Source organism: Rhinolophus hipposideros (assembly GCF_964194185.1).
Source record: "Rhinolophus hipposideros genome assembly, chromosome: 4".
Taxonomy (NCBI): domain Eukaryota; kingdom Metazoa; phylum Chordata; class Mammalia; order Chiroptera; family Rhinolophidae; genus Rhinolophus; species Rhinolophus hipposideros.
In genome coordinates, this window is record NC_138050.1 from 39169181 (window position 1) to 39188459 (window position 19279).

At 50.0% G+C, this 19279-nt stretch overlaps 1 protein-coding gene across 1 annotated transcript; it reads right to left on the bottom strand.

Moving 5' to 3' along the window:
* Positions 1–423: 423 nt before the first annotated feature.
* On the bottom strand, positions 424–18526 carry DUSP4 (dual specificity phosphatase 4). Its single transcript, XM_081045484.1, has 4 exons — positions 17484–18526; positions 8038–8183; positions 6816–7035; positions 424–6209 (listed from the first exon to the last, which is right to left on the bottom strand). Exons 1-4 carry the CDS (start codon positions 17914–17916, stop codon positions 5824–5826), a joined length of 1185 nt encoding a protein of 394 aa, XP_080901610.1. The 5' UTR covers positions 17917–18526; the 3' UTR covers positions 424–5823.
* Positions 18527–19279: the final 753 nt, after the last annotated feature.

The following is a 19279-nucleotide window of genomic DNA, read 5'->3' on the forward strand; positions in this document are numbered from 1 at the left end:
TTAATTCATTTGAAACTAGGAAAAACAGGGAGAGCAAATATTCTTATGTTTCCTCCACTGTGGACTTGGAGCCACCCAGGAGAATTATGAAGAAAAGAGCAGTGAGCTGGAGGAGCCCTTTTCTCCTGCAGACGTTCCCTTCACAGCAGCGGGGGCCGCGCCACAGGTGAGCAGTTTTGTTCTCTTTTTAAGTATTCTTTAAGACAGGATAGAAGTGAAAGCCAGCAACTCAAAAATGTTTGTCTTAAAAATATAAGCAAAGTCAAGACAAATGACAGACTGGAGGATGTGTTTGCAATTCTTACTATAACCAAGGAACTAATCTCTTATATGGAAAGAGTTCCTGAAAGTCTGTAAGATAAAGTTATGAACACACAGGAAATAGAAAAAATACAAATGATTTTGAATATATAAAAAATTATCTCGTAATAAGAGAAGTACAAGTTAAGTTAATGCAAGTTACCTATCAGTGTGACAAAACCCTGGAAGTTGTATAACAAAGTGTTAGGTGAAAAAAAAGTGAGTGAGTCGGTGTAAACACACATACCCCTTCATGTATGAATAATGCATGGGATATCTCTTCGGAATAAATATGTAAAAATCAGGTAACATTTGTAAACATCGCAAACACGGTGGCAAAGCGACATAGTTGAAGAGGGGACATTTTATTACACTTACATTTTATTACACTTAATTAAAAATACACTTAATGTATTTTTTAAATTTTGATATATATGAATAAATTGTCTATATAAAGAACTAAATATTAGGAGTGAATTAGGTCATTTATCATTGACTTGTAGTGATTTCCACAATACATCAAGGGAAGCAAGATACAGAAAATTGCGTATTATATGGTCTTGTTTTTATAGAGCAAACAATACCAAATAAAATCCCTATATGTAGTTACACATGTAGACATGTGATATATGTACTTTATACCATATAATACATTACAATGTACATGACTGGGCATGGAGCTATGGAAGGACACGTGTTGTTAACAGTGGTTTGCAGGATCTTGTGGAGGAAGGTTAAGTCAAAATAGTAGTCTTTAACAATATAGCTGACATTTTTGAAAAATATTGTTTGTGTATTATATATATATATATATATAGTTTTATATCTATCTAAAATACGGAACAAAGAAACATCACCTATAATCCACAAGAAAATGTAACTATCATGACTCTGTCTATAAAATAGAACATCAAAGCACATATACATGCACACACATGTATATAAAGATAGTTATAGAATACTGAGGGTGGTTGTTTCAGATACAGCATTTCAGATTGTTTTGGTTTCTAATACTTTGATGTGTCTGAATTTTTCAATAAAGCTATTTAACTGTGGGAAGGAAAAAACTGAAACAACTTTTAAATTATGTGGCTCAGGAATTCAAACTTAAGAGTCTGATTTCCAGGTGAATTGTTTTAATCTGTTTGGGAACTTAAAGAACGGCTATCATCTTAAAATGAAAAAAGTTGTGATGATGATGACAGAACTATAAATGTGCCCTTCTGTTAGTGCCTTTGTGATTTTTGCCCATGTACTCAGAATGTTGGAAGAGAATCTTTTCAGTTGGCAGGTAGAAATGACAAGGACTGAGGGAAATGTCTCTCTTTGCTGTCTCCTGCTGTGTCTACTCAAAGAAATAGATTATATATTAAATGCAGTTACTTTGTTATAAACAGTTACATTGCTATATCCAGAATCAACTTTCGGCCTAATTACAGAATTCAACCTATACTGTAGTCATATTTCTATTACTTAACGGTCAAGTTTTCTCTATGATTAAAAGATGAATCTCCAACTGTTACTTAAAATGAAAAGGAGACATACAAAAACACACCAGGCACGTGGTAACTAAAGGAAGGTCTGTCTGCCTAGAGAACTCAGGTTCTTAGAGATGCCTACCCGCCTTCTGTCACCGTCCCTGAGTGGTGTTCAGGGAGCAGCAATGGGCTCACTGATTTTATGAGCCAGTGTCCACTGCAGAGATTCCTAAGTGCACAAGATTAAATGACGAGATCTTTCCTCCTCTTCAAGTCATGTAGCAGCACAGTTTTCAAGGAAAAGACAAACTAAGCCAGAAGTGGTTGAAAATGTATTTATTTTTCGTCAAATGATCTTTTTCAAGCAATAAATAAAAACAGATGTGTTGACTTTTCTAAAAAACAAAACCAAACAAAAAAATCCCCTCAACTATATACATCCTACAGAAATACAAGCATATCAAATGTAGAAATGACATCACTCTGAAAGGTGGGGCTATTTACAGAAGTTACAAGTATTGCATTGCTCTGTCTTGAAGAAGCCTCTTCCTGGTACGACTCACAAACTCTAAGGAAGGACAGGTTGCTCCTGTGCTCCTGGGGGAGGAGGGCTAGCTCCAAAGAGGTGGAACTCTCCATCCTTCTTGATAGACAAGGAGACTTTCAAGGAAAAACAACACGCAGACACTGTATCCAGCTCCCTAACAATGCTCCACAGATCGGCTGACTTGCAAAGAGCATAAAATGGTGCCACATTCAGGTCACATGCTCCATGACATGAGTTCCTGAGAGAAACCATCTTGTCCCCTCAGCCAGGCTGGGACTGGCATTGAGACCATGCTGAGCTGGTGACAAACGCACTGGCTGTGGTTTCTGTGAGACAAGCTAGCTCTAACACCCAGACCCAGCCTCCCACAGCACCTTGCCATCCAGAAAGCAGCTTCCCAAACTTAGTTACACATGGAGAGCGCTTGGGGAGCTTTGAAACATGCTGGTGCGTGGGTCGCTCCTCCAGAAACTCGGGTTTAATTGGTCTGGGGTAGCCTGGTAGCAGGATTTTCAAAGCTCCTCGACTGATGCTAATGGGCAACCAAGGTGAACTACTACTTTAATATTCATATTATGGGCTTGGGGGACAGCCCCCAATCTAACCGCGCCTTCCCCTCACATTGGAATCAACCATCCTGCCTCCCTCTGTCCACCTTCCCAAGGATTTCAACATTTTTCTCTTGACTTCCCAATCTTGTTGAAAACTGTCTGGAATCCACCTGGAATGAGCACCCGAGGATAGTGGCCTCGGGAGGGAATGACTAAAGCTGGGAGCTCCTGCCACCGGCTCACGGTGACATCAACTTCATACTGCTCTGTGGAAAGTCAAGTCCACTTCCCTTGGTGCTCCACAAATACCCTTGGGTAACGCAAGATTCCCTCCCAAAGGCAACTGACAGCATTGCTTTGTCTCTGCAGAAGACACAATCAAGTCTACTGCCTCTCGCAGCCCACAGCACAGTTGATAATCAGTGAAAGTGGCAATGCTTTCGGGCCATTACAAAACTTTCGCATCACCAGAAATCACTTCCTGGGAGGCATGTCTATTGAAACCCACTGGCCACTTGAACTGATCCTGTGGTGGTGTCTTTATTAGAGCTTTTCCAAGTCATCAAAGAGGCTTCTGATGGGAGACCAACAACCAAAAACCCCCTTTTCCAATCAAGCCAATTTCCTATTTTATTTCTAATGTTTGGGGACTCCAACGCTGTTATCAAGTACAAAGAAAATGGCTTTATAAATAGCAGTTTGACATTGTGCGAAAAGACTTGAATTAGAAAGCAGGGGGAGACATGCCTGGGGCTGGTCCTGAGCTCCAACTGGGCATGTGGCTGGAATCCATTCTGGGAAAGCAGGATACATGGGTTTTGGCAATTACAGTCATTCTAGGAAAAGTGACTCTGTTCCAGGCTACTTTCCCTTCCCACTCTAGAAGCGCCTCTTCTCAGAACTATCTGCTCTTAAAACCCATAGCTTTTCAACTGCAGAACCCATTTGGCCTCATTCATCACAAAACATGAAGCAACTTCCGGGGATCAAGGAAAAGGTGGGAAGGCTCAACTGTGCTGTCTCTAAATAGTTCCCATGTCCCGGGACTGCTGCCCGTCCATACCTCACTCCTAACTAGTCAGCCAAGCAGCTCCTGGGGAAGAAGGGAGCCTCAGGCTTTCCTAAAAACAGGAAGTGAGAACTGTGGCATCACCCAAAGACAGGACTTGACAAAGGCAGGACGACTGAGGCCAACACAGGTTCATGTTTATGGAAGGAAATGGAATGAACCAGGTCCTGTCTGGTTTGCCAAGATGAGAAAGAGCATTCCAACACTTCTGACATTGAGGCTGCAAGTTATTTATGGCTGAGCGAGACTGTTCATTTAGATTTACTCAAAGGGCTAACACAAACAAAACAAAACGCTCTCGTTTCTAGACAAATTTGCAATTACCTCTAATCTGGCACTCCATAACAACACTGTTCCACAATGTTACAAATGAAATAACACGTAGCTTGTTCCCTTCACCCTCCCCCCAAAGCCCTACCCACAGAAAACATCCTTCTTCCTCCAAAAGCCATTCCTCCATTTGGAAAGACCCCTTAAAATGGCATTATCCCAAGAAAGGATTCTAAAAGGCTCCCGAGTACCCATGATGCCTGTCACAGAAGTCCAGCAGCCAGCTCCCAAGCAAAGAGTCTACCCTGACCCTTCACTCAAGCTCTCTTCCATTCTAGACTTCAAGGAGACCTGAAATGTCATGTACACTCCCCTTTTTCTTCAAAAGACGAGCTTCAAAAATATTCACCTAAACTAAGAATTTTAAGAACACAAGAATTTGTTGGTGTACTTCATTCCAAGTACACCCCCTGAAATTAAAAACTCCAATTTAGGCAAAAGAGAAAAAGATGGTGCTTCCACTTACGAAAGGATTCATTTCGGGTCTGTCTCTAGTTAGCTGGTTTCCCCAATGGCCTTGCCAATGATTCCCTGTAGGAAAATCTGAATTGCACCCAATTTTTCAGGAGCACCTAAAATGATATGGCATTTATCACAGATGATATATATCAAGTCCTCAGGCAGGTCTATGCGAAAAATGCTCCCACCGCCAAAATGAGTTATTGATCATCAGGGAGAAAAGGGTGTATTGTGGTGGTTTACCATCGCTTCGGTGGTCCATGTGGCCAGCAACCAGCTTTGAACGTAGGAAGTAGTCCCTTCCTCCCTTCTTCCTCCCACCCCACCCTGCCTGCTTCTCAGTGGCAACAAGTACAAGTTGATCTGGCTAACCCGGCCATAACGTCCAAGGTACCGCTTTCTTCCTTCCTAACCGCTTTGACATCAGCACGCTATGTGCTGCATTCCACGTCAACATAAATATATTCTACAGTCACTGTCACTACACTCCTTGTACTTACATACTCTGAGAAAATGCTTAATAAATACTTTTACTATTACGCATAATAACTTCACTTGTTGGTGACCTGGAAAGGAAAACCATGTCCTAACAGATTTCTTTTTTAGAAATTCCTGTAACTTAACAGCAACAACAAAAAAAGGGCCAAGCACACGGAACCAGGCACTTCTGGCAAACTTGTTTTCTTCTTGTCCTTCTCCCTAACCCCCACCCCGCCACCCCCTTAGTAAAACTGGATGGGCACATTTTGCCAGGACCTGTGGGGTTTCATAACTTCAAGCCTTGCTGCTTAAAAAATGAGGTAAGAAATTCCTATCTGAAAAGTAAAACTGACACACAAACCAAACCAAGGTCTTCCCTGCCCGCGGAGGCAGCGGTTATTGCTCTAAGTTGGAGGGGGGCTGTTTGTTTGCTTTTAATATGTATTTAAAGTCCTTATTGCCATTCTGGTGGCCCGGTGGTCGGCCGAGGAGAAATGGATGGGAAGGGGCTTGGTCGCCGGCCCCCAACTGGTCAGTGTGACTCGCCGCCCGCCCGCGGCCCCCCACCCCTCGCTGAAGGCGCCTGGTTTCGGGATGCTCGGAGCAGCCCTAACAGGTGGGGGAGGTGGTGATGGGGCTGTGCAGGTAGGGCAAGCTGCTGGGGGCCGCGTGAACGCCCACCGACACCGGGAAGCTGAAGACGAACTGCGACGTGGGCGTGGGGGTGGCCTTGCCCCGCTCCCGCAGGGGCCCCGACGGGCTGGCGGCCTCCACCGCGCAGGACGTGGCCAGCACCTGCGACTCGAACTGCAGCAGCTGCCCCATGAAGCTGAAGTTGGGCGAGATGATGCTCCGCCGCTGCTTGACGAACTCGAAGGCGTCGTCCAGCCTCACCCGCTTCTTCATCATGAGGTAGGCCAGGCAGATGGTGGCCGAGCGCGAGATGCCCGCCTGGCAGTGCACCAGCACGCGCCCGCGCCGCTCCTTCACCGCGTCTGCGGGGCGGGCAGGGCGAGCGTCAGCGCCTCCTCCGCCTCCCGCCGCAGTCCCGGCCCCGCCCCCGCAGTCCCGGCCCCGCCCCCCGCAGTCCCGGCCCCGCCCCCAGAGCCAGCGCAGGTGGGTGGGGCAGCCCGCGGGGGCGGCGGGAGGAGGGGCAGGTGCTGGAGGAACAGTGGGCAGATGGGTGGGACGGGACTGGGGAGTTCCTCCCCAGAACGGGTGTGTTGGGGACTTGAGGAAACCCACGCAATGCACGACACTTGGTTAAAACGCGTGCTAAATCCAGTTAAATCCCAGCATACACTCAAGGACTTCCATTTGCAGAAACAGAACCAATGACCCGGTTCTCCATCTGTCTTTCTCCTCATCCCTAAGCCTTATCTAGACATCTGCAGACAGGCAAGGGAAGGGTGAGTGGCTCTATCAGCCCCCAGCCCCGGAGGAGCGCTCACGGCTTCCTACTCCCGGCTTCCTACTCCCGCACAACACACCACCCACCAGGCGCGCCATCCTACTGAGCCCGGGGGACAGGGGTGCAGCCCGGGTCCCCGCCTCCTACATCCCTCCCTCCCGGAAGCCAGCGCCCGGCCAGGCCGGCCTACCGATGTACTCGATGGCTTCCATGAACCAGGAGCTGATGTCGGCTTTGTGGTTGTCTTCCACCGGGATGCACTTGTACTGATAGTGTCCTTCAAAGTGGTTCGGGCAGTCGGAGGACACGTTCAACAGGGCCGTGATCCCCAGCGCGTCCAGCGTGTCTCTCCGAGCAGCATGATAGGCACTGCCAAGGTAGAGGAACGGGAGGATCTCCACAGGACCGCCCTACACACAGAGGGGAAACAAAGGCCCCGACATCACGCGTAAGGCAAGCAGCTTAGGACAGGGACAGCTGGGCCGTCACAGGCCCTGGGGACACAGCCCTTCCGGGTTTCCTCTTATCCTGCTGGGGGTCCTGGAGGGAGCGGTGGGCCCAGTGGGACTCTCGCCTTGACGCTGCACTCTGCCGTGGACAGAGCAGCGAGCACAGGGAAAGCCTTGTTCAAGCAGCCTCCCCCCCCCCCCACCCGTGATAAATGGAGCGGCAGGCACGTGCCATTTGCTGCACCACTTGTCTGTAGCACTAAGGGTTTACACCTGCCAATCACCAGGCTGTCTGGTCTGTGGTTCAGGGACTTCCTCGGTTGGATGGGTCCTCACTTGGTACATGAAAAACAGATGCCATGTGGGCCTCACAGACAAGAGGAGGGATCTTGGCAAAATTAGGTAAGCTTGGCTTAATGACGACTTTCTGAGTGAGATCAACCAGAGGGATCTGGGATTTGGGGAGCAGGGTTGTCGGAGCCCATAAATTCACCCCTTCCGTCTAAATGAAAGGGCTGGAAGGGGTGAACTTGTAAGAAATGCAGTGGCTTCAGCTGGTTTTCTTGGGGGAGGGTTGGCTCACCATTTATGTCCATTTAGCATTTACAACTGGCTGGTAATGGGAACAACCTGACTGTTCTGGACCTGGGGGTTGGGGTCCACAGGCCACTCCTCAAAGAAGGGTATTCTCTCGGCTTCCTACAGGAAGGTCATACACTTCTAGTTTCAGCAGGCCTCCTACTTTGTCTGCACATAACTCTGGAGGTTAATCAGGGAGTTATGTCTAAGTGGGGATAATAAGTAAGAGGGAAGGGGAAGGTCTCCAAAGAATAAATAGAATTTATTCCTAACCTACCTTCCATCCCAGCCCAGTATCAGGGTTCACTACCTTCTCCCCACACGGAGGCACTGCATCCAAAGCCTCTGACAAGCAGAACTCTGACAAGAGGCACCCCCACACACCTGGTCGTGCAGTGGAGTTCCACAGGAGCTGCAGCCCAGGTCCAGAGACTCCACAGTGCTGGGGGGCACAGCGGACGGGATGGCTGCCAGCGCCTTGGTTTTGGAACAGAATTCCGGGTACTCCGAGGAAAACCTCTCATAGCCACCTTTAAAGGAGAAAGAAGTTCAGGTTAATGGGGTCACTAAGCCAGCAGGAAACCAAAACGAGCTTGAATCCTACCCCAGACTGAGGAGAGCTGTTGGGGAGCAGGGGCTGGCTGGACCTACATTGGCCACAGGGTGGCGCTGTGGGCCCAGACATACTGGCCACGGATCCTTTGCCAGAGATGCAGTCCACATCGGGCCAGGATTGCACCCTGAGGCCAGGAAAGAAAGCTTTATGCACAAGACTTTGGTTTAGGACGCAGATACACAGAGGAAGATGCACAGGGTATGTATGCAGAAGGGACTATTTCACGAGGAGTCCCTTAGGGTGATGACAAGGCTTGAAAGAGGGAATGGCCACTGTGGGTCTCCATGAGCACTAAGCAGCCTACAGCTAGTTGGGCCCTGGGACCTGCAAAGATGTCTGTCATCCCAACATCAGCGCTTCCTTTGGAGAGGTTCTCCAATGTGAGAGAGAAGAAAAAAATTACCCTGGCACCAGCCCTTCTGGATCTCAGCAACGGAACAGATGCCAATTGCACAGCCTCGTGAACAGCTGTTCCAGCAACAAGGGGCCAAAATGAGAGGAAATGGGCTCAAATCTAAATAAATCCCTCTTGCTACACACAGGGTTGGGGCAAGGGAGGATTTCCTGACCTGAGAGTGATAAGCCCTGGAATGGTTATCTGTGGGATCATCTTCCGGGGAACGGAGGCCTTTTAAGGAAAAAGAGGTAAACTTATCTGGAATAGGGTCAGTGCCAAGCAGAAAGGCACTGGCTGGGCAGAGGCGGGCAGAGGAACACTCAGAGAAGAGAAATGCCCAGCCTGTATCTCTGATTTTCTTGTGATCTCTGGGATTTTGCTCTGCGCATAATCTACGGTCAGTGTTTGGCCCTACTTGTATTTTTACTTTGCAGTTTCTGTGGGACCAAAGATGGATTATAAGTTAATTTGGTAGGTGAAGGTGTCAAAACTTCCAGTTGTAAGTCCTGGGGATGTAATGAATGTACAGCATCGTGACTATAGTTAACAATACCATCATGTTTGAAAGTCGTTAAGAGAATAGATCTTAACAGTTCTCATCACAAGGAAAAAAACATTTTTTTAGGCAGATACAGAGAAAAATGTTAACTAGACTGATTGTGATCATTTTGCAATATGTACAAATATTGAATCATGTTGTACACCTCAAACTAATATAATGCTATATGTCAATTATACCTAAATGTTTTAAAAACCCACAAACTTACTTAAAAATGCTTCATTCATTCATTCACGCATTCAGCAGGGCTTGTAGGTCTAACAGACCCATTCAAGTGGGTCGCGTATGTAGCTGGCACCTTTAAATCTTTATGACTAAGTGACACGGTGCCCCTGTTCCCTATGATGTTCACAGTAACCTTCCAGACATGTGATGGTTAGTCAATTTCTTGCCTAGCATCCTAACCCTAGAGACTGCTTCGCAGAGGAAGGGAAGTGATTCTTTGCCACATTATAGGCTGGCAGAAACAGGGCACACATTTCTTCCTCTCTGAGGGGAGGCTTCTCTGTTCCCCTCCGCTCCCTCCCTTACCAGGATATAAATGGCTCTCTCTCTCTGGTCACAGGCCTCTGCTCCTGCTGAGTCACAGTGACCAGCCGTCCTGGATGGAAAACCTGCTGAGGGCCCCACACTGCCAGCTGCAGATGTGCTGGTGGCCTCAGTGGTCGTCTTACCCCAGGAGCACCCCTCCCTCCCATTATCACTCCGTATGTCCCCTCTGTCCTTATAAAGCTGCAGACATTGCTGCCCCAAATTCAATAATAGAGTGGGGAGGAGAAGAGCCAGCAAATGTCTTTAGCTTAAGTCCTTGGGGATGGGAAACTTTGTAAATGCTCCCCTTTGGAGGAAGTGGAAGGGGAAATGGACCAATCAACAAACTGTTGTTGAACACCTACATGAAAAGCCATCATGTGTTAAACTTTGTATACTTCTTATAGGATTTGAAATTTTCAAAATAGAATGACCCTTGTGTTTATTACATGAGCTATTAAAAGACATTTTCCCCCCCAAACTACTGAAAGGCATGGGTGGTGCCCTCCAAAAGCTCATCACCTAGACAGGCAGAAGAGCGGGACACCCCTAAAGTCAACGGTGGCATCACAGGAATAGTGGCCAGGCTCCAAGGTCAGAGGAAGATCGCCCCTGAGGACAGAGGGGGAGGAGCCTCCCAGTGGTTGAAAAAATGTTCTTCCCATTGCTGAGAAGGTGCAGGACAGGTTACCAGACTGAAGTTCCGGAAAGGACACAGCCTTTGCCATCAGATTCACAGGTCTAGGTTGAATCAGCTGTGCCACCCGGGGCCACCACTGAACCTCTCTGAGCCTCTTCCTCGTCTGTAAAATGTGATGAAACATCCACGCCTGGAGTCCTTTGAGGACTGATTGGAACAGCCAGTGCTCAGCTCCTGGCCACATAATGACACATAATGAAGGTTTCCTTTGGGGGCATCTACTAAGGATACTCCAACATTACTGGCAACTTTCCGGGCCACCTTATCCTCCTGGGCTTTACTGATTTTTTTCCAGTGGAGTCTTGAGACCTGGTAGTTAAGACAGTAGACGGGCAGGTACCACACTTCCTGAGCTCTGCGACCCCTTCCCAGTCAGGGACAGCCGCTAGCTCTCTCTCCTGCTCCATCATCGATCAACCAGAAGGCACAGCAGAGTACCCGCCAGCCAAAGACCCCAGGGGTGTGGCAGGCAGGGGCACAGGTGGCCCAGTGTGCAGGACCGAGGTGACCCCGAGGCCAGATCAGGCCCAAGGGGGCAATTCGTCGTCTCCCCCCACGCTGCTCATAACAGGACAGAGAGACAGCATTGGTTGGGAAAAAGACATCATTGGAACAGAACAGAAAAATGATTACTGAAAAGTCAGTTCCCTCTGGAAGGCCTTTGAAAAACAATCACAAAGGAGCTAAAGTGAGGAAGCAGATCTGCCCAAGGGACAGGAGCATTGGAATGGTCGAATCTGTGACGGTGGTGGCGATAAAGGGGGTTCTCCCTCCTAAGCTGTCGCTTTTGGGGATCTGTGGCTGGCTGTTACAAGGAGCATTGCAAAAGGAGGACCTCCTGGAGGACCAGTGGCTGCACTTGGGCCAGGGTCTCCGATGAGCAGAACATACCTGATCGGCCAGGATCATACAGGCAAGTAGTACACATGGACGGGTACAAGCTAGGAATCACCCAAGTCACCCCCCCACAAGGCCACACTGCAGGCAGTTGTGTCTGGGTACTGGATCTGTGTTAATAAAAATGATATGCACCCTTAAGAGGAAATGCTCACTATATACCAGGCTCTTTCCATGCATGTGTTTAACCAGCAGTCCTTGAGAAAGGTGTGACTGGCCCCAATTTCATAGTAGAAGAAACAGAAGTAAGGGGCAGCCCCCAGCTATAGGCACGGCAACCATTCGGCCCACTGGCCTCAAAGGCTCAGGAACCCACCCTGCTACTTGCCCATCTCTGCCTTCCTAGTGGTCCTTCTCTAGGGGGTTTCATCACGTGAAGACAGAATTTTCATGCAAAACCTCTGAACAGGGCACTGCTGACATTTCACCAAACTGTGCTTCTTTCCAGTGCTTTTTGAACTACAGGTTGTCATTAAGGAGCTGTGGCCAGCATTTTTATTTAATAAATAGAACAGAAACTACTAGAATGCTTTGCATTTAAAGAGGGTACATACAATCTCATGCATCTCCAGTTTCAGGTGTGTCTGTATCCCTGTACTGGGTCATGATGAAAATTAAAATGAATTCTTACTGTAGGTGGAAATCCAAAGACTACTCCTAGACTCCTCAGTGCCTCCCTTTCCCATCCCTAAATCTGTGCAGCGCCACAGCCCTTTTAGTAAGAGTCAGATTTTAGGTCACCATGTTTTATCCAAAACTCAGGAGGGAAAGCTTATTCCAACCAGATACCATGGGGCTGGGCTCCATCCTGTGCCTCCTGCAGGTGTGCAAGGAGAACAGGGCACAGATTGGGGGTGCCAATGGGAGCTTAAGCAAGCACATTCTCTCCTCAACCCCGTTTTTACACCCTCAAAACAGAAGAATTTCAGACTACATCATCTCTAATTTCCAACATTCCATGATCCTAAATGTCCACAATCTACTTTTTTGCAAACTACAATTGGACAGCAGGTAACCAAGATCTGCATTTCTATCTTCTGAATATAATTTCATAACAGATGCTAATGAATTCCACCTGTTTTTTTCCTACGCCCTATGGAATATCATCCTATAAAAGATATTCTGATGTTGACCCGTTTTTCCCATGTTTTTATTTAATATGCTTTGTAGTCTTAAAGCTCTCCTTTTCTCATCTTCAGTTTAAATCTTGAGAGTTGAGGGGGTAAACTCCACGCTCTTCTGTGTCTCACATGCACTCACACAGCAAGGTACTTTTCGCAATTTACTGAAAATGATGACCCGTTTGTCACACGCCCTGGTGCCGGCCTCCCGGCCACAGAGGGCCAGGTGGCATGTGTGGAAGTGCTTCCGAAAAGGCAGCCTGATGCAGGGCTGGTCCTATCACCGTAATGGGGCCCTTCACGGGGGTCTGTCATGGGGAAGACTTAGGTGGTGATTATGGCCATCGATCTTCATGGGGCAGCTGCTTTTTTCCCATAATACTCAGGATATCACCCATGCACAGTCAGGGCTCATGGCCTCGCTCTTATCAATACAAGCAAATGTTGACCAGCAAGAAAGTCTGGGGTCATCTGAAGGTCATCTGACTTTGAGACCTTACCTTGAGGTGGGTGTTGACTCAGTAAGCACCCTACCAAATGCGGAGCAGTATTTAAAATTTACTTAAGTAGGCTTCTCACCCTGGGACTCCACACGCAGACCTGGCCGCCCAGGGCCAGCTGGCTGACAACGAATGCCACACTTGGCTGGATCTTGTTTGCAGTCCCTCCCCGTCTTTCTGTGCTATCGGCTACATTCAGCAAGCTGGCTTCCGTTCCAGAGTGAACTTTTCTTCCTGTCCAACTTCCTCTTTGTCAGACAGGAACTGCTTCCCAGTAAGGAAACCGGCTATCTGGTTTCAGATGTTCTGATTTTTTTTAAGAAATGTCTTGGTTCCTTTAAAAGGCTACCTTTTGTCCCTCCCTGAGTTTCTATGCAGCCCTCCTTTCCTATAAGCACTGACGACAAGCCCAAGGAAGCTGTGATGGGCTTAATAAAGATCAGGTTTTCATCCTCGATTTACACCGACACCCTGTCTTTGGTTCCTTTTGTGGGGCTGGAAGCATCCAGGTCAAATGATGCAATGAGTTTGTTTCATTCCTTGTATTTCTGTACTGAATTACAGCAGGCCTACCTTTTTTTTCTTTAATTCTAACAATCCTTGGCGGTCGTGGGCATTTTGTCATATTTGCAAAGAGGAAAGCCAGTCCCTTTGGGTGGAAGAGGTGAGCGACCGCAGAATCCCCCAAAGGCTATGCTGTTTGGTGCCACTGAGCTCCTGGGGAAGTAGGGCGGGCTGGACGAATGGAGAGAGAGACAAGACAGACGAGAGTCCCTAGAGTTCCCAGCGTTGCTAGTTGGGCCCCATCACCTCTACCCACACCATTCATTATTGGCCTTAGTGCTGTTTCCTACATAAAGTGTCCTATCGGTCTGTATGGTCTGGATACAGGACCCAACCTGGAAGGAGAAACTGGACTATCTATCTAGTTGATCCTTCCAATTCTCAAAACAGCTCCAGGACAGCTTTTCAATCAGAACTTGAAAAACAACTGACAATGGTCACAACTGACAATGGTCATGAGCTAAGGTGAATTTCAGATAGGAGGAAAGTAAGATAAATCATTTTATACCTGAAATTTTCTGCATAACAAACTGATTTGCCATTGGGAATATGGGAGGTAAAGAATGACTTCTATTAGGATGAGAAAATGGTCTTTTTGTTTTTCTTTAATGACCAAGGGGATCTAAAACCCTAATCTGAGGACTTATAAAGAGGAAAGGAATTTCAAAGGAGAAATGCACTGTAATAAAATTTGAAAAGCTGAAAAATATAAACTATCCCAAAAAATGCCTTACCAGATTTTAAATAAAATGAGCTTAAAAACAAAAGTTTAACCCAATGGGGCTCTTTTCCTAGAAAAAAGACCAGAAAAATGCAGTGATGCAATTTTGCTTTAAAAAAAAGTATCCATTTTGCTAAAAGCAAAATTATTGCTTTTAGCAAACTTTGGCTTAGTATTAGGACACAAAAGCTAGGCAGCAGTTTATTAGCATTAAGTAAAATCTACTCTTGACAATGAATTCTTGCCTGTGGAATTAGTTATTAAATACCTACAATGAGTAACCAACTGCCTTTCAAAGTGACAAGTAGAAAAATCAAATTTTTAAACACAATTAATTGGTAGAATTAGCTTTTGGCCAAGAAGGATAAAATAACTTCTTAAAATACCCTGCTGTTTTTACTGTCCCCCCAAGATGGCAGACACCACCAACTGACTTAATATCTGACCACTTTTACTCCACACCCAGCCCCACACAAGACACACAGACAAGCCCATTAGTTGCAAAGTAAAACGAACAACTCCGGTGGGAACCAAACTACCCAACTTCTAATCAATTCAGGCATTTACTGAAGATAATCTAAGGGTTTTTTCTTCCTGTGTTTTCCAATGTTTCCCTTTAGTTTCCTGTCCCCTCCCACAAACCCACATTGCCTCCCTTCCACTGGCTTCTTCACATGCAGGAGGCTTTGGTTTCCTCCCCAAGCCTGCATCTGTGTGGGAGCAGACACTGCCCAATTTCTTTCCTTCTTCACTAGGGAACTCTTTTCCATTAGAAAGCAAAGAAAAGAAGAGAACTGTGTTAGGATGGCCAGTGTTTATCACCTATATGAAAATAAGCTCAGTTAAACAGACTATGAGCCAGTTAACTTCAAAGGTGTTCTACCAGCCCTACAGAACAAGCTGCCACCTCTGTTAATATCAGGCAGCTGCTTCCAAAGGCAGGCTCCGTTTGCTCATGAAGACCCAGCTGACCCTCTCCGGGCTATTCCCAGGGTCTGTTCCTGCAGAAACAAATTCAACCTGAGGCCCAGGCCCACTCTCCATCTGAGAGGATATCGAGTTTGAGATCTTTAGGGTCTGGGTCGGATGAGAGGAGGCAGTGCAGGCCTCCAGAGAGGTAACAGCCCTTAGAACACTGCTTTTCCGCTGGCCAGGCTGGTCAGCAGCCAGGGGACTGTCATTTTACCCAGAGGCTCCTACCCAGTCTTTACATCAGCATTTGACTCGTGCAGAGCGGCTGGCCCGCGGAGCGGCTCTTGGAATCGATCTGGCTCAGGGCTCTTCCGAGCCAGAATCGGGGGGCCCAGGATGGTGCCGCAAACCGGTAGAAAGAAAACCTTAAAAATATACTCCCCTCGAAGGTGGCGGGGGCCTAAGTGTCTGTACCCCCCGCAAGCCTAAGGGCCAAGGTTCCCGAGCTGCCGCCCTAGGGCTCCCCTCAGAATTTCTTCCAGGAAGAAAAACAAAACAAAAATAAACCCAGACTCCACGTGGGTCTGCCCTCCCTCGGGAAAGGTCCTGGGTTCAGAGGCCCACAGGGGAAGGAGCGCGCTGGGGTTTTAAATCAGGACGGACCCCAGGGCAGCGCGGCACGGAGAACACCCACTGAAACAGACTTGTCCCAAAGCAATTTCTCTTATCGTTCCCTCCAGCTCCAGGCAAGGGAGGGCAGGCGTGCTCTACTGCCAAGACCCCACACTGGCCATCTAACCAGGACCTGGAGACGGGAGCACGGGGCACCCGCGCCTGCCACAGGGCTCCAGGGCACCAGGGTAAGCGAGGCCGATGGGTCCTTCCGGTACAAGCCCCTTCCTGGCACTTACTCTTAAACCGCTTTTAGTATTGGGCTCCATCAGAGATGCAAAATGCAGTCTTACAGAGAAGGAAAAATCAGCAAAATCGCCTTAGTAGTTCAACCACAGGTCAACAGCAGCATTTCCCCAGCAGCTGACAGGTCAAAGGGCCAGGAAACAACTGCCGAGAACAAAGCCCCCCGCTATTCACCAGGACCAGCCCGGCTCCTCCGCACTGAGCAGTCCTGTTATGGTTTTTGGAAGGGGCGGTGAGGAGAGGTTTCCGCCCCTCTTCCCTCCACCATCTCCCTTCCTCCGGGATGAACAGGTCCGGAGAGGAAAAGAAAGGAGGGAGGGGGCGAAGGGGCGCCCTCAGGGCGGCTCTTTGAAGACCGGACTGGGAAACGTCTCTCGGTTTTGGAGGCGAGGACTCGAGGGCGAAAGAATGCGCGGAATGCGGCGGCGGGAGGCAGGGGCGCAGCGCGGCCAGCGGCGCCCCCACCCCACGCGCCTGCGACTCCCTCTGCACTAGGGCTGCAGAGGACCGCTGCCCGAGCCGGCCTGCAGGTGCCGCGGGCGCACCTTCCCTTCAGTTACTGGGCCGGCACTCGGTCCCTTCTGGGTTTCTGACTTCCAGGTTTCACAACACTTCCCCTCCCCGAAGTTTCACCAGGGTTCTCTTAAACCAAGTACGCGCCGCCCTCTGTTTGTCGGGAATCGTGTCTGAACAAAAGGTCGTTCTTCGTTGCCAGAATTTAGGAGGCACCGTCCCGCCTCGCGTTCCCCAAATACTCACACCGCCCGCCTCCCGCGCCCTGAGCCCGCGTGTAGCCACCGGCACGCGAAGTTGGCCACCTTCCGGGCGGAGCTTGGAGTTTGGCAGAACAGGAGATACAGATGGCTCCACACAACGTGCGCAGCCCGATCTTCCCTGTGCGGTTCCGAAGGGCTGATTTCCAATCGAACCAGCCCTCACTCTCGCCCCCTTCCCCATCTCTGGGGTTCTCGGAGTCGAGCTCTGTGCAGAACCCTGGCACGCCAAACCAACAGGCCTAACCTGTCCCCACCCGCACAGTGGACTTGGGAGCACTTCCTGCACTGGAAAGTGGGCAACACCGAGGACGCGCTTTGCTCGCGGGGCCAGACCGTTAGTGAGTGTAAACAAATACGGAAGAGCCAAGAAGGCTGCGGAACTGCAGGTGACCGACGGAACGCACCCTCGCTGTCCGGAGGACTTCGGGAGCTCACACCTGCACGCAAACGCACAAAAGCCTTACAAACCCGTGCACACCGACACGCGCAAAGTAGTGCGCGGGAATCCCCGCCGCCAAGATTCCCCCCCCCAGACACCACTTCTCCTGCCCACTAAGGCGCAGGCCGCCCAGCCCCTCTAAACCTCCCCTCTGCTCGCGTCCCGGCGCCCGCGTTTACCTTTCAGCAGGCAGATGTCGGTGCGCTCGGCGTTGCGACGCAGCGCCTGTACTACCAGCGACACGGTGCTGTCTTCGCGGAGGCTCTCCGCACGCGGGCTGCGCTCGTCGTAGACGATGACGGCCGAGTAGAGGCCGGAGCGCAGGCGGGCGCGCACCTCCTCCTCAGCAGGCAGGATCTGCTCCAGGCTCACTGAGCCCTTGGCCCGCCGCCGCACGATGGTGTTGCAACGCACGTTGACCGAGCCTCGGATGTAGCCCGCGCTGTGCGCCAGGAACGGTCTGCAGTCCAGCAGCAGGCACTTGCCGCCGCTCAGCAGCCCCAGGGCGCCGTGACTGCCGCTGCCGCCCGCGCCGCCGCCGTTGTCGTCCCGGTTCATCAGCCTTTTGAGCACACTGCAGTCCATCTCCCGCAGCTCCTCCACCGTCACCATGGTCGCCGGGCACCGCGGCTGCTGGGCACGCGAGGAGGGGAAGGACAACCGGATCCGCTGGGCTGCAGGAAAGTGCGGGCGAGGGCTAAGGGAGGGCACGTGCAGAAGTGGCAGCAAACTTGGCCCCCAGGGGCTCTCACCGAAGACCCTCGTCTCCCCAGTCCCCTTCCTCCTGCAGTCTCGCCGTCACATAGCAGTCCTAGCGGCCTCGGGAGCCAGTCAGTACCGCGCGCGGTGCGAGGGGGAGTCGGCGGTGGAGGGGGCTGTGTCTACGGTAAAGGGCCAAGGGTTCCCTTCTGATGTGGCCTCTTTGTATTTGGCCGGTGGTGCTGCTCCTGACGGCACCGGCGTTACGGCTCCGCTGCCGTTCCCCACAAGGAGCCGGAGCTCGGCTCACTACCCCAGCCGGAGTTTCCTCCTCCGCTTAGAGATTTATTAACGCTCCTCTGCTCCCTCCCGGGAGGGGGCAGCTTCAGTACTACCTTATGAGGCCCCGCCTCTCTCCATTCGGGACCTCGCGCCTCCCGCCCCCTTTGCCTGCTCCCCGCCCCATCCCAGCTCCTTCCTCCCACTGGGCCCCTCCTCCCACCCCCTACCCGGCGCGTGAATGGAGTGCCAGCCGCTCGCTACCAGTCACGGGAACGAGACGTCACAAAGAGCGGAGTAAACAGGGAGCTAGGCGCTCGCCGCCAGGCCCATTCATAAAACCAGGACCTAGAGGAAGAGGGAGGCGGCCTCCGACCCGCAGGCGAGCTGCGCTCCCGGACTTTGTGAATGGAGCGCGGCGACGCCTCGAGTCTTCAGCCCGCGGGTCCTGGCCTCCGCCGCGCCAGTCTTGCTCCGCACGAGTCGCGGTGCAGCCATGCCACCCGGCTGCGGCATTAGGCGAAAAGAAATTAGCTCGCGGCGAATGCGACCTAACCGAGGCCAGGGCTCGGTTTTGAGATTTCCTCCCTTTTTACCTCTGTGCTTCCCCTTGAACGGCCTCGCAGGCCTCCTCCCCGCCTCGGGAGAGGCAGGGACCGTGGCACGGCTACCCGGAGAGCAGGGCCTCGGACCTCCTCGCTCCACGCTTACAGAGCCCGGCCGGCCAGTCGTTTTTTCAAGTGCGATTCCTCTGACGTTAGCTTATGCATTAGCGTGATCGATTTTCATCTTAAGCCATTAAATCAGTTTTACAGCTTCCCGAGGACGTGGGCAAGCCCCAACTTAGAAGATGAAAGAGAAAGATCTCCCGCCGAAGCCCAGTAATGGGAGCGAGGTGTTGGGTCTGTCTCTTTACGACCCAGAGGGAGGCATTCATTGCCGGAATGTTGTTCCTCTGGAGAAAGGCTGGGGTGCGACTCCAGTCCACGCTTTCTAA